General features: G+C 42.5%; 1 protein-coding gene across 15 annotated transcripts in view; it reads right to left on the reverse strand.

Annotated features, from left to right (window-relative positions):
• PCNT (pericentrin) overlaps nt 1–14,823 on the reverse strand; it is a 105,818-nt gene that overhangs the window by 73,372 nt on the left and 17,623 nt on the right. For all 15 annotated transcript variants that reach the window (XM_074596296.1, XM_074596301.1, XM_074596302.1 and 12 more), the window contains 8 exons: nt 13,858–14,113; nt 8,570–8,628; nt 8,213–8,387; nt 6,918–7,054; nt 6,263–6,374; nt 1,584–1,848; nt 1,211–1,298; nt 163–358 (listed from right to left, as the gene is read on the reverse strand). In XM_074596296.1, the coding sequence (XP_074452397.1) occupies nt 163–358; nt 1,211–1,298; nt 1,584–1,848; nt 6,263–6,374; nt 6,918–7,054; nt 8,213–8,387; nt 8,570–8,628; nt 13,858–14,113 (1,288 nt within the window). The remainder of the gene's footprint in view (nt 1–162; nt 359–1,210; nt 1,299–1,583; nt 1,849–6,262; nt 6,375–6,917; nt 7,055–8,212; nt 8,388–8,569; nt 8,629–13,857; nt 14,114–14,823) is intronic.

The following is a 14,823-nucleotide window of genomic DNA, read 5'->3' on the forward strand; positions in this document are numbered from 1 at the left end:
CTCAACGCCAGGAATTCACATATGTTAAGTGTTCCCTATAGTTTAGGGTAAACCAATAACACATCAAAAACTTCTTCAGATAAGCCTTTAAACATTTAAAGAAAAATATAAGCCACACAAGCAGTTTACCGTTTTACTTTCCAGTCTGTCTGCTCATCTTACCTTTAATATGTTCTTCTGAAAGTCGGGCACGGAGCTGCTCGAGTTCTAAACAATGCTTTCTTTTCATTTCCTCAATTTCTGTTACATATTTGTCTGACAGATCCATCTTCATTTTCATTAGATCCTCCTTATATTGAAGTGTAAGGGAAGACCTTAAGGAATCTAATTCATGCCTGTGTTGTTCTTGAACCTGTACCTGCAAACAGATAAGTTCTTTCTACATAAGAAATGAGTTTGAAAAACATCTTCAGCTTTGAAGAAACCATGCTGAGAATCTTTCAGTGAGAGCACTACATGAATTGCACTAAAATGCACCTGCTTGACACACATATATCTGGTTTCCAAAAACCCTGCTGGTTTTGCTCCATTCTTGCCACTCCATCTGCTACTAGAGCGGCACTCTGGAACCATACCACAAGGCAGATCCAAGTTTCAGGAGCTGTTTTAAAGTACAATAGAGGGGGAAGTCCCACATGCATCTGGGTGGAGAAACTATTGACTCTCAACACTGTCATTCCCTCATAAAAAAATATTACTCTTTTTATAGTTAATTTAAAAAATAAAAATCTAAAGCCAAAAAAAAAAATTCCTTTTTGAAACTCTTAGGCAACTTCAAATAAGTTGAGAAAAGGAGTCAAGTTCCTAAATTACAAGGTACATGAAAATAGGTGCATAAATAGAAGTGGGACCAAATTCACATCTCCACTTGACAAGAACAGACAGCAATAAAAGGTACAATTACTACCGAAGCTATATAAAAGAGAAACACCATGAATTCTGCACTCGCGTGGAAGAGCTTTGACAAGCTCCCTACTAGGCACAGGATAACCCAAAGGGAGGACACAAAATTACAGAACACTGTTTCATCTGTTATGCTAGTCTGAGAACTATTTAAAGTTGATAACTTATAATATACTCGTCAAAAACAATTAAGCCTTAATAAATGTTTCAAGTTAACTAACTTTATGTTAAGAGCTAGGAATCAGACATCAATTTACATACCGGTCACGTAATGAACAGTAGAATTTTAATTTATCAAAAATACTACCTGATATTGTTCCAGTTGTTGATTTAGCTGACCAAGTGTGTCCCTTCTCTCTTTATCAGCAGCCTCTTCAAAAACTGCAACAGAAGAACTGAGGAAAGGGTTTTAAAGTTTAATATTGCAACATGTGTCACAAATTAAGTTAAATAACGTACTGACTTACAATGTAGTACTGAAAGTAGACACAGAGCAACTCTAACAACTGCTCAGGACTGCACACTCATGACTTCCATTGCTGCGTTTCTAACTACAGATCACCTCATACCCAATCCCAATATATTTAGAAGCTAACATAATCTTTTACACAAAAAAAAAATTTTAAAAAAATGGAGGCGTGCTGTCATAACATGAGATGAAAGGAAAAAGAACGTATTACCTGATGTCAGCTGCTTCATCTTGACTCACTTCCAACTCTGAGGGCGAATATTCCTTCAGTCCTTGCAATCTCTGATGCAGCAACATCAATTCTTCATTGTAGTTTTCTTCAGCAACCCTTAACTTCTCTTCAAAATAAAGTCTCAATTGTTCCAATTCAGTTTCATGCTCAATTTTTCTCTGCTGACATTGCTGTTCAAATTCTTGTTTTAAACGCTCTATTTCTTCCACTCGTGATGCACGAGCCAGAAGCTGCTCTTTTAGCTCTGGAATAGAGGCAAAATCAACACAAGTACTCAGAAGTACATATCTTTAGGCTAAGTCATTCTGTGAAGATCAGCCATATTTGAGTTATTCAGGTAGCAGTAAAATGTTATCTGACAAACTACGTAAGAAAATGAACTTCAGAATACAGTAAAGCCATGTTCTCCATTTACACTGTATTCAGAGAAGCCATCCTCATGACAAGAATCAAAACTACATTTCCTTGTGCTTCAGGTCTGGGCTACTGGCATGCAGAGTCCTGCAATATTGCTTAATTTTCACACCTGCTTGTTGTAGCAACCAGAAGCAGTAATTTAGTCAAGAACATTTAATTTGCTCCAGGCAAAACTACCTAACAAACAAAAACATCATTAGCACAAACTATGCAGGAAAACAAAATCAAGAAAGAAAAAATAAAATCAATTCTGGATGGTCCGGCTATCCATTTATGAAGGGCTTCTACGGGTACGTCAACAAGAATGGCAAACTGGTAACAACAGACGATGAGAAGGGTGAGGTTCTCAACAACTTTTTTGCCTCTGTCTTCACTGCCAGCCTCTCTCCTCACACCTCCCAGGTTGAAGGACTGCAAGAACGGGACCTGCAGGACAAAGTCCCTCCCACTGTAAGCACAGACAAGGTTTGTGACCACCTGAGGAACCTGAATATACACAAATCTATGGGACCTGATGAGATGTACCCCAGAGTCCTGAGGGAATTGGCTGATGTAGTTGCCAAGCCACTCTCCATGATCTTTGAAAAGTCATGGCAGTCAGGTGAAGTCCCTGGCAACTGGAAAAAGGGAAACATTGCACCCATTTTTAAAAAGGGTAGAAAGGAGGACCCCAGGAACTACCGCCCTGTCAGCCTCACCCCTATGCCTGGGAAGGTCATGGAACAGATCCTCCTAGAAGCTATGCTAAGGCACATGGAGGACATGGAGGTGATTTGAGACAGCCAGCATGGTTTCACCAGGGGCAGGTCCTGCCTGACCAACCTAGTGGCTTTCTACAACAGAGTGACTGCATCAGTGGACAAGGGGAGAGCTACGGATATCATCTATCTGGACTTCTGCAAGGCCTTTGACACGCTCCCCCACAACACCCTTCTCTCTAAGTTGGAGAGATATGGATTTGATGCGTGTCTGGTGGATGTTCGGTGGATATGGAAGTGGCTGGATGGTCACATCCAGAGGGTAGTGGTCAATGGCTCAATGTCCAGATGGAGAGGGGTCACAAGTGGTGTCCCTCAGGGATCCATACTGGGACCGGTGCTGTTCAACATCTTCATCAACGACATAGACAGTGGGATCAAGTGCACCCTCAGCAAGTTTGCCGATGACAACAAGCTGGGTGGTGCAGTTGATGTGCCTGAGGGACGGGATGTCATCCAGAGGGATCTGGACAAGCTAGAGAGGTGGGCCTGAGCAAACCTTATGAAGTTCAACAAGGCCAAGTGCAAGGTCCTACACTTGGCTCAGGACGATCCTCATTATTAGTACAGGCTGGGGGATGATGTGATAGAGAGCAGCCCTGCGGAAAAGGACTTGGGGGTACTGGTGGATGAAAAGCTGGACACGAGCCAACAATGTGCACTTGCAGCCCAGAAGGCCAATCACATCCTGGGCTGCATCAAAAGAACCACGGCCAGCAGATCCAGAGAGGTGATTCTCCCCCTCTACTCTGCTCTCGTGAGACCCCACCTGGAGTACTGTGTCCAGCTCTGGAGCCCTCAGCATGAGGACATGGACCTGTTGGAGCGGGTCCACAGGAGGGCCACGAGGATGATCAAAGGGCTGGAGCACCTCTCCTACGAAGACAGGCTGAGGGAGTTGGGGTTGTTCATCCTGGAGAAGAGAAGGCTCTGGGGAGACCTTATGGTGGCCTACCAGTACCTGAAGGGGGTCTACAAGAAAGCTGGGGATGGGCTGTTTGCAAGGGCATGTAGCGATAGGCCGAGGGGCAATGGTTTTAAATTAGAGCAGGGTGGGTTTAGATCAGACATTAGGAAGAAGTTCTTTACAGTGAGGGTGGTGAGACACTGGCACAGGTTGCCCAGAGAGGTGGTGGAGGCCCCATCCCTGGAGACATTCAAGGCCAGGCTTGATGAGGCTCTGAGCAACCTGATGTAGTTGAAGATGTCCCTGCTTACTGCAGGGGGGTTGGACTAGATGACCTTTAAAGGTCCCTTCCAACCCAACACGTTCTATGATTCTATGAAAACAGAGGATGCCACCCAGGAAGCAACACATCTGACTGTCACAGTGTTTTTGTGTAGCAAATGAGAAAATACACACTTGGTATGAAAAATTCTCAGAACAAACATGCAAACAGAAAGAATAAGAAAAGTAAGTACATGGCTCAAGCCTGCTTCCAAAGGGAGCAGTTGCCAACCATGGGGACCAGAGGAATCAAGTGACAAGCAGGGACTACTAACACAAGGGATGTCCAATCTGGCATGAGTAGGTTTTTGGCACAGGTAGGTTTTGCCTAACCAGCAAAGTCTGATGGCACGAAAGTAACTCAGAAAAGCGTTTAACAGTTTTGAACTAGCATTGATCCTATTGTCCAGCTCCTATGTTTTGAATCCACCACCACAAGTCCTCAAACGAACCCAAATGCATTGTCAAATGATCACTCAAGTGAAGAAAAGCAGAGTAAAACAAACCACCTCCACCTTTAAGATCTCACACACCAAAACAGATACCTTCACCTTGCATTCTGGTCTCACCATCTCAAGCAAGATGAAGAAACAGAAAGGGTCCAAGGAGTGGGAACATGAGTGATTAGAAACATGAAAAGATATTTGAAAGGTTACTAATGATTTGGGCTACAGAAAGGAAATAAAAGAATTCCAGCAAAGTGCTATCTGCTATAATTCTATAATATCAAAACAGAGATCTGAAAAAGTCAAGGTAAAGTCTGACTAGATAGAAAAATTATTTATTCATTTTTTGACCCAAAATACTAATTAAAAAAAACAAAAAAAACCACACCCTCACAAAACCTAACTATACTTCAAAAGCTATTTACAGTTATATTATTTAGAAAATCTGAATTTGCATTTAAAACCAAAGGCAAATGTAATACGCTTGAACTACCCCAGCAGAAGTAAAGAATGCCATCTAATGTTACAGTCTCAATACAAGCTGAAAACACACATGGTCAAGGTTAACATCATGGTCTCTAGGTTTTTTATTTTTCCAAAATATTATTCTTCTTTCATGCATTATACATCCTTTTGCACACACACACACACCTGAGACATGTTCTACTTCATTTCAACCAAAAATGTGTGTCATCTCCAATCACCACACTGTACAGCTCGCTGTTTTAATACATCTAGATCTTGGAACAGGTACCTTAAGATATACAACGCACACAGTGACAGATTTCAGCCAGTCATTATTTTCTCTCATGCTTTAAATTTTTTTTTCGGAAGTTTAATGCAGATACACATAAGACTAATTAAAAAGAAAAACAACAAACCAACAAAACCCCCAAAACTGGTCATGTTTAACTGCTGTGCACAATGTTTTACTTTTATTTTTTGCTTTTAGGTTTAGGGAATTTGTTTATTTTTCAAACAGAAGCATCGTTACGGAAAAAGGAGGTTATTTCTAACTTTATAGGAAAACAACATTGTAATTCATTCTGATTTCAGAAGTCTCACCTGAATGTTTTTATTTTATTTTAAAAATAGAGTATCTTTAACCCAAGGCTTTTCTATATTTAAGAATTAAAAGTCTTTCAGAAGATGATGAACCTCCATTTTGAGTGTCAATGAAAAAGCATTTTATTTAACTCACCTCAAAACTGAAAGGGAAAAAAAGTAATTTCTACATCGAGATATAACCTAATCACACAGTTTTAGAACATTTCTGCCTTTTTTTTTGTAAACAGACTGATGTCTGAGTTGTGTCCAAATAACATATATCATAGCCACATAAACCACTCTAAGTCATAAATGAAGTGATTTTCAATTAACAGTTTTCACAATTGAATTCATACCCACTTCCATACTAAATACAAATAAGAGCATGTTACGGCATTGACAAGCATTTTCTCCATTTTTTACTACATTATACTTAATTTGACATTGCAATAAAAAAAAAAAGTATGTTTTTCACTAAAAATTTTTATTGGGTGCAGGAACGGAGTGGGAACGGAAAGGGAAACAACAGGACTGAGCTTCTTCCTGCAGCCATACCATGCTTTTTGACAATGCAAAACTAACTAGTCATCTGACACTGACTCACCTCTCCCTGCAGAACCAGATCACTAGGGTACAACCCACTGACACTTCTGTGACCTACCCACGTGTTTCTGGTACACGATTAAAAGTATTTCATGTCAATAATGCATACTTCTATATGAATAAGAGGCAGAAAATAAAATGTGTCAATTTTGAACATACCACTTAGCTCTTGCCGATTTGCTCGGGTACTATCAAGCTGAGACCAAAGCTGCCCAATTTCTTCTTGTGATCGAGTCTTGAGTTCTTCATACATGACCTGAAGTTTCTCCAGCTATGGAAGACATGTTTGGTTTTGGATATTGTTTTTTAACAAAAACCCCAACCTTTTGAAAACAATTTTTTTTCTAATTGCTTATTTTATATGCAACAGACAGTTCTGTCAGAAATAGGTGATGACAGTTAGTGACAATTAGACTCTTAGTTCCCAACCCAGGCTGCCAGAGACCAAGTAGCACTTAACTGTTAGACCCACTCCTCTAAGGGAAAGGGGTTTGTCCCTAATGTCATATTTACCATCACTGCCAAAAATAACATATTAGCTAGATACAAATGAAACACAGGAACCAGAAAATTAAGCATATAAATACAGAGGAAGAAACAGCACTAAATTACACAAAGGCAATTGCACTCAAAAGATTTTGAGCCACTACAGAAAATCCCAGAGTATCTACCTACTTCCTGAAATGCATTTTAGTTTTTCAACAAAATCCCTAAATACAAACAAGTCACCCAAGTGATATGCATATGGTCTAGTTTTTGTTACATTCTATATACAGTGATCAACCATCAGAACATGTAAAGAAATCTTATTTACCTCCTTTTCAAGACTCTGTTCTTTTTCTTGGCTTTTCATCTTCATATCTTCTAGGAGTTGGTTATGTTCAGTCTGCAGCTGTTCCTGTAATTTTGTAATGGCTAACTGGTGCTGCTTCTCCAATTCTATACATTTTACTAAAATTAAAAATGAGTTCTGTTACATCTCCATCATGGTTACTGAATAACCTGTACAACTTTTGTGCAATTGAACAGAAATACATGTCTCTAGACTAGAATGCTAGATTACAGGGAATCACAAAAATACTTGACTTGTAAAGTACTCAGAAGTCAAACATTTCCACACAGTGCTTCCAAGTTCCCTGCATCCCACATTGGTAGCCAAAAGGTAAACAACTGTAGTACTGCAGGGATGAACATCCACTCTGCATAAATGAACAACCATCCTGAACTAGAAACACACATACTTGAAACAGGGCATTAAGCATTTCTTCATGGCCTAAAACCACAGAACTTCTCCTATGACCACACTCAACAACAGGCAGTAGAATAGATAGACAGGAAGGACTAGATCGTGTCAAGTATGCTCTGCCTCAGTGCTGAGTAGGCTCTGAACCCTGTAAACTTGCTACCACCTCATTTGGTCAACAAATCTTGACCTTACCAGAAAGAATCAATTGACTGCATTTCGGCCACAGTGAGCTGCAAGAGATGCTTATCCTCATGGAACAGGCTTTAATGATACAGGTTCAAGGAAACCTAGTAAAAGTCAGTGCAGGCTGGGAAGAACAAGCCATTGCTGCAAACACCTAACTCCTATCTGCACCTTAGCAAAAGGCAAAAAGATGTAGCTGGCTAGATACTCATCCAGATTTCATTTTTCAAGTTAATGAAAACTCCAATTACAGTAGTCTCAAAAACATAACTTCTAGAACAGTATTTCAAAAAGTTACTTTTCCATCAAGCTTTAACTATTCACAGTCCAAACCTATTTTTTTTTTTGTTAGAAGAAGCTTCTACTAATACTAATTGTAATTTTAATTAATTCAGTGATTGACAAAGCCTGTTTTCACCTGGAAGCAAAACAGCACTTCCCTTCAATACGTCTGAAGGATCATATAGTCCACCTCATATCCTGTGGAAGTCAAAACACAACACAGCTAACTAGGCTTTAAACAATTTCTCATTTATGTCCTGTTTTCTAGACAGCCTCATGCCATTGACCCAGTTTTTAAATAAGAGTACATGGGTATATCTTGTATTTTCTTTTTATACAGGTTCTAAAAACAGTTACCTTTGCCATTGTTCAACTGCTTCCCAGACCATGGCACTTACTTTTAGACCGTTCATTCTCAAGAGAGACAATCCCCAGCTCTGTTTTGACTTTTTCTAATTCCGTTTCCAGAGTTTTCTGCAGTTCCACCATTTCAGTCTGATGTTTTTCAGACAGCTCTTCACATGTGCTTTTCAAACGCATCTCAGACTCCAATTCCCAGTCTCTTTTGAGAGTCTAAGAAAGCAAGACATGCATTATTAAAGCAAACACATTTAGTAAATTAGTACTTTTTTTTCCCCTTTCTCCTCCATTTATTTGTCCTCTACAATAAATGTGTAGTAGACACAGGACTTCTACCAGCTCTAGTTTACTGAAAGAAGTTTTACTTTTTCTTGTATGAAGAACAGAATTTGTACCTCTAATGCCTGGATATGTGTCTCTTCCATTTCCAATTCTATTTTCTTTCTCTGATCAACTGTGAAATAAAATACTACTTATTAATAAATTTACATAAAATGTTATGATAAGTAGAAATATGGATGAGATTAACATTTTCAATATCAAACTCAGGGCTTGAATAGGTAGGCATGCAGGGTAGGCACACAGCAATGTAAGGCACCAGATTCTATCCAAATTTGCTGTTACGCTATATCCCAGTAATTCACTTTCATTTTAAAAAATAAGGCCTAAGGTCTAATTATAAAAAATAGGCTCTAAGGCCTATGACATGGTCCCTCACAACATCCTTCTGTCTAAATTGGAGAAATATGGTTCTGATGGATGGACTGTCCGGTGGATGAGGAACTGGTTGGATGGTTCCATCCAGAGGATAGTAGTCAACAGCTCAATGTCCAGATGGAGATCTGTGACAAGCAGTGTCCCTCAGGGGTCCATACTGGGACCAGTACTGTTTAATACCTTCATCAACGACATAGTGGGATTGAATCCACCCTCATCAAGTTTGCAGACACCCTGGCTTCACCAAGGGCAAGTCGTGCCTGACAAATCTGGTGATCTTCTATGATGGGGTTACAGCACTGCTGCATAAGGGAAGAGCAACTGATATAATCTACCTGGACTTGTGCAAAACATCTGACACCGTCACGCACAACATCCTTGTCTCTAAATTGGAGAGACATGAATTTGATGGATGGACCACTTGGCTGGATAAGGAACTGGTTGGATGGCCGCACTCAAAGAGTTGTGGTCAACAGCTTGATGTCCAAGTGGAAACCAGTGACAAGTGGCATTCCTCAGGGGTCAGTACTGTGATCAGTGCTGTTTAATACCTTTGTCAGCGACATGGACAGTAGGATTGAGTGCATTCTCAGCAAGTTTGCCGATGACACCAAGCTGTGGGGTGCAGTCGACACACTGGAGGGATGGGATGCCATCCAGAGGGACCTTGACAGGCTTGAGAGGTGGGGCCATGCCAACATCATAAAGTTCAACCAGGCCAAGTGCAAGGTCCTACACCTGGGTCATGGCAATCCCAGGCACAATACAGGCCGGGCAGAGAATGGATTGACAGCAGCCCTGAGGAAGACTTGGGGGTCTTAGTTGATGAGAAGCTCAACACGAGCCAGAAATGTGCACTTCCAGCCCAGAAAGCTGACCACATCCAAGGCTGCATCAAAAGAAGCACGGCCAGCAGGTTCAGAGATGTGATTCCGCCCCTGTGCTCTGCTCTTGTGAGACTCCACCCGGAGTACTGCGTCCAGTTCTGGAGCCCCCAACATAAGAAAGGCATAGACCTGCTGGAAAGGGTCCGGAGGAGGGCCATGAAAGTGATCAGAGGGCTGGAGCACCTCTCCTACGAAGACAGGCTGAGAGAGTTGAGGTTGTTCAGCCTGGAGAAGAGAAGGCTCAGGCAAGGTCTTATAACAGCTTTCCAGTGCTTAAAGGAGGGCTACAAGAAAGCTGGAGAAGGACTTTTTACAAGGGCATGTAGTGATAGCACAAGGGGTAATGGCTTCAAACTGGAAGAGCGTAGATTTAGATTAGATATCAGGAAGAAATTTTCACTGTGAGGCTGGTGAGGCACTGGAACAGGTTGCCCAGGGAAGTTGTGGATGCCCCATCCTTGGAAGTGTTCAAGGCCAGGTGGGATGGGGCTTTGAGCAACCTGTACTAAAGGGAGGTGTCCCTGCCCATGCTCTTTAAGATCCCTCCCAACCTAAACTATTCTATGATTCTATGAGTGGTGGGGTTAACATGCCTGAGGACCTGGGCAAGCTTGAGAAATGGGCCCATGTGAACCTCATGAGGTTCAACAAGGCCAAGGGCACACCTGGGTTAGTGCAACCGCTGGTATCAGTCCAGGCTGGTGGATGAAGGGATTGGGAGCAGCCCTGCAGAGGACAACTTGGGGGTACTGGTGGATGAAAAAACGGACATGAGTCAGCAATGTGCTCACAGCCCAGAAAGCCAACCGTATCCTGGGCTGCGTCAAAAAAAACACGGCCAGCAGGTTGAGGGAGGTGATGTTCCCCCTCTACTCTTCTTTTCTGAGACCCCACCCAGAGTGCTGCATCCAGCTCTGCAGCCCTTAGCACAGGAAAGACAAGGACCTGTTGGAGCAGGTCCAGAGGAGGGCTACAAAAATGACCAGAGGGATGGAACACCTCTCCTACGAGGAAAGGCTGAGAGAGTTGGGGTTGTTAAGCATGCAGAAGAGAAGGCTCCCAGGAAACATTATTGCAACCTTCCAGTACTTAAAGGGACCTACAGGAAAGATGGGGACAAACTTTGTAGCAGGGCCTGTTAGGACAGGACAAGGGGTAATGGATTTAAATTAAAAGAGGGTAGAATTAGACTAGATATAAGGAAAGATTTTTTTGCAATGAGGTTGGTGAAACACTGTAACAGGTTGCCCAGAGAGGTGGTGGAAGCCCCATCCCTGGAAACATTCAAGGTCAGGTCAGACAGGGCTCTGAGCAACCTGATCTAGTTGAAGATGTCCCTGCTTATTGCAGGGGAGGGTGGACTAGATGACCTTTTAAGGTCTCTTCCAACCCAAACTATTCTATGATTCTACGATCATCTGATTCCAGATTCTCCTTTTCAGCCCCTCCATTCAAGCACTCATAACTGGTTACATTCATATTAAGTTACATTGCCAAAATGCACGTAAACAGCATTGATCTTAAGAACTGCATCCCAACCTCCTCCTCCTCCCAAATCCCACCATGCCATCAGTTCACTATATTACTGGTGGTAACAAACCGTTTCCTACTCATGGGTCAAAAAGACGCAGCCCTAAAACATTCTCTTCCTCTCAGGGAAGGACAATTAAATGAATGGTTCCTAAACTTCATCATTGAATTGCTGCAGGCCTCATCTTTCTCCAAAAATTCCTCGAGCTCTGCCATACAGGTCAGAAATGGTCTCCTGGTCAGGGAAGAGGCAAATATCCCAAACAACGCCAAGAGCACCATCAGCAAGCCTTCAGTACTATCAAGTGCAGCTTTCCTCTTGCTGATGTCAAAATACAATCTCAATATCAAACACATCTCAAAGGACACCCAGCTGCAGATTTTCAATGAGCCTTTCAGATCCTTTCCAACTCCTTTATCGTCTCTTTGAAATTACTGAGAGGGCAAGCCAGAAAGTATTTCCGTATCTTGCCAGAAACACAAGAGTAGTCAATGCTAACTTAGGGCATTAAAAACCATTAAGAAACATGGTTTGCTTTGGTCTTTACTGCTCAGGCCAGCCCTCAGGAGTCCCAGACTTTTGAGGTAACAGGGAAAGTCTGGATGAAGGAAGACTTCCCCTTGGTTGAGGAGGATCAAGTTAGAGATCAGTTAAGTAAACTGGATATTCACAAGTCCATGTGTCCTGATGGGATGCACCCAAGAGTGCTGAGGGAGCTGGCGGAAATCATTGCTGGGCCACTCCTTAATCACCTTTGAAAGGTCCTGGAGAACAGGAGAGGTGCCTGAGGACTGCAGGAAAGCCAATGTCACTCCAGTCTTCAAAAAAGGGCAAGAAGGAGGACCCAGGAAACTCAGGCCAGTCAGCCTCACCTCCACCAGCTCACCCAGCTTGTTCTGGGTGTCATCTCAAAGCATGTGGAAGAAAAGAAAACCATCAGAAGTAGTCAACACGGATTCATCAAGGGGAAATCATATCTGACTAATCTGATAGCCTTCTATAGGCTTCTAAGGGATAGGCTTCTAAGGGATGGATAGATGAGGGGAGGGCAGTGGATGTCGTCTACCTTGACTTCAGCAAGGCTTTCAACATGGTCTCCCACAGCATCCTCACAGGTAAGCTTAGGAAGTGTGGGTTAGGTGAATGGACAGTGGGGTGGACTGAACTGACAGACAGTGGGGGGAACTGTCTGAAAGACAGAGCTCAGAGGATTGCTATTAGGGGCACAGGGTCTAGTTGGAGGTCCACAACAAGTGGTGTTCCCCAGGGGTCAGTACTGGGCCCAGTCCTCTTCAATATATTCATCAATGACATGGATGAAGGGACAGAGTGCACCCTCAGCAAGTTTGCCGATGATATAAAGCTGGGAGGGGTGGCTGACACACCAGAAGGCTGTGCCGCCATACAGAGAGACCTGGACAGGCTGGAGAGTTGGGCAGAGAGAAACCTTATGAAATTCAACCAGGGCAGATGTAAGGTGCTGCACCTGGGGAGGAATAACCCCCTGCACCAGGACAGGTTGGGGGCTGACCTGCTGGAGAGCAGCTCTGTGGAAAGAGACCTGGGAGTCCTGGTGGACAACAGGATGACCACGAGCCAGCAATGTGCCCTTGTGGCCAAGAAGGCCAATGGCATCCTGGGCTGCATCAAGAAGAGTGTGGCCAGCAGGTCAAGGGAAATCATCCTCCCCCTCTGCTCTGCCCTGGTGAGGCCGCATCTGGAGTACTGTGTCCAGTTCTGGGCTCCCCGGTTCAAGAAGGACAGGGAACTGCTGGAGAGGGGACAGCAAAGGGCTACCAAGATGGTTAGGGGACTGGAACCCCTCTCTTATGAAGAAAGGCTGAAGGATTTGGGTCTTTTCAGTCTGGAAAAAAGACAGCTGAGGGCGGATCTTATCAACACTTATAAATACTTAAAGGGTGGGTGTCAGGAGGATGGGGCCAGGCTCTTTTCAGTGGTGCCCAGTGACAGGACAAGAAATAATGGGCACAAACTTGAACGTAGCAAGTTCCATCTAAACATGAGGAGGAACTTCTTTACTCTGAGGGTGGCAGAGCACTGAAACAGGCTGCCCAAAGCCTTCATCTGTGGAGACATTAAAAACCCGCCTGGATGCGTTCCCGTGCAACCTGTTCTAGGTGACCCTGCTCTGGCAGGAGGGTTGGACTAGATGATCTCCAGAGGTCCCTTCCAACCCCCATCATTCTGTGATTTTGTGATAAGGGGTAAGAGCTCTATTCTTTACACCAATGAAATTCTTTGAGAGCTCTGTCTAATGCCTCCTGAAAGCAACTAGTTCAGTATAGTGCTATTTTACAGAAATAGCAGCAAAACAGCCATATAGCCACCAATTAAACTTTAGTCTGGACAACTTCATTTTCATATACAAGACATGCACTATTGCACATGCCAGTGTAGCTGCTGTCCCTATTCAAGGAAACATCAGCCATCACTCAAAAGGTCAGCTCTACACCAAGACAGGAACCTATGAAGGAAGAAAGATACAGATGGAGTTTCAATCTGGTCCATTATTCACAAGTTTTAATACCTAGTTCTTGCTGATAATTTGACTTAAGGTCCTCTTTTTCCTTCAGACACTGTTTTTTAATCTTGTCCTGCTCCAGCTGATAGCGGCTTTGCAAAATTGCTACCTCTTGAGCACGCTTATCATTGAGCATCTCCCGTAGTTCCACAAGGGCAGTTTCCTTTTCTTTTCTCAAGTTAGACTGTGTAAGCTCAAGCTGGGAGGTGTGCATGTTATTTAAGCTCAGGCGTAAAGTTTCCAATTCAAGGCTGTGCAGTGTCTGTAATGAAGAAGAAAAAAGGTTTTTCCCTCCCTTGCATGAAATATGTTCACTTTTTTCATGATGAGTTTCAGTTTCAACTGCTTTCAACTGTTAAACGCATCTAAGTTTTGTTTTCCTGTACTTGGAGAGCATTTCTTCATGGCAGCGACAGAACCCTGAAAATAAGCTGACTTTTTTTACAATGACATTTGCATAACATTTTCAGTGCAAAGTAAAAGCCTTTCCTTACCTGTCTCTTAACTTCATCTCCTACCAAATACCTTGCATCTGTCCACTTCCTCACAACATCAGAGCAGAACACAAGCTCACCCCAACCTTTTACTTTCTATTAAAACAGTTAGTCATATTTGCTATTGGTTACGATTCATTAAAAAGCAAAATTCTGAAGCGATATTGGAAACGTGAAAGTAAAATGCCTCATTAAAAAAAAAAAGGTGAGGAATATCCAACAGTTAGAAACGGTAGCTAAAACAGACCAACCAAACATTTCAATTCTTAAATAAACTAAATGTTTACAAGGTTTCCCACATCTTGAAATGAGACATAACACTAGATGTATTCTTTCCATTTCCACTTTGCAATTAGTGGAAGCGTTCAAAAACCCAGTAAATGTTTAGAGGAAGAAGTCAGGTTTACATACTTAGGTTTAGCACAAAAGCATTCCTAATTACATTAGTGGGAAAATTAAAGAGTGGGAGGGGTTTAGT

The sequence above is a fragment of the Larus michahellis genome, chromosome 7, assembly GCF_964199755.1.
Source record: "Larus michahellis chromosome 7, bLarMic1.1, whole genome shotgun sequence".
NCBI lineage: Eukaryota > Metazoa > Chordata > Aves > Charadriiformes > Laridae > Larus > Larus michahellis.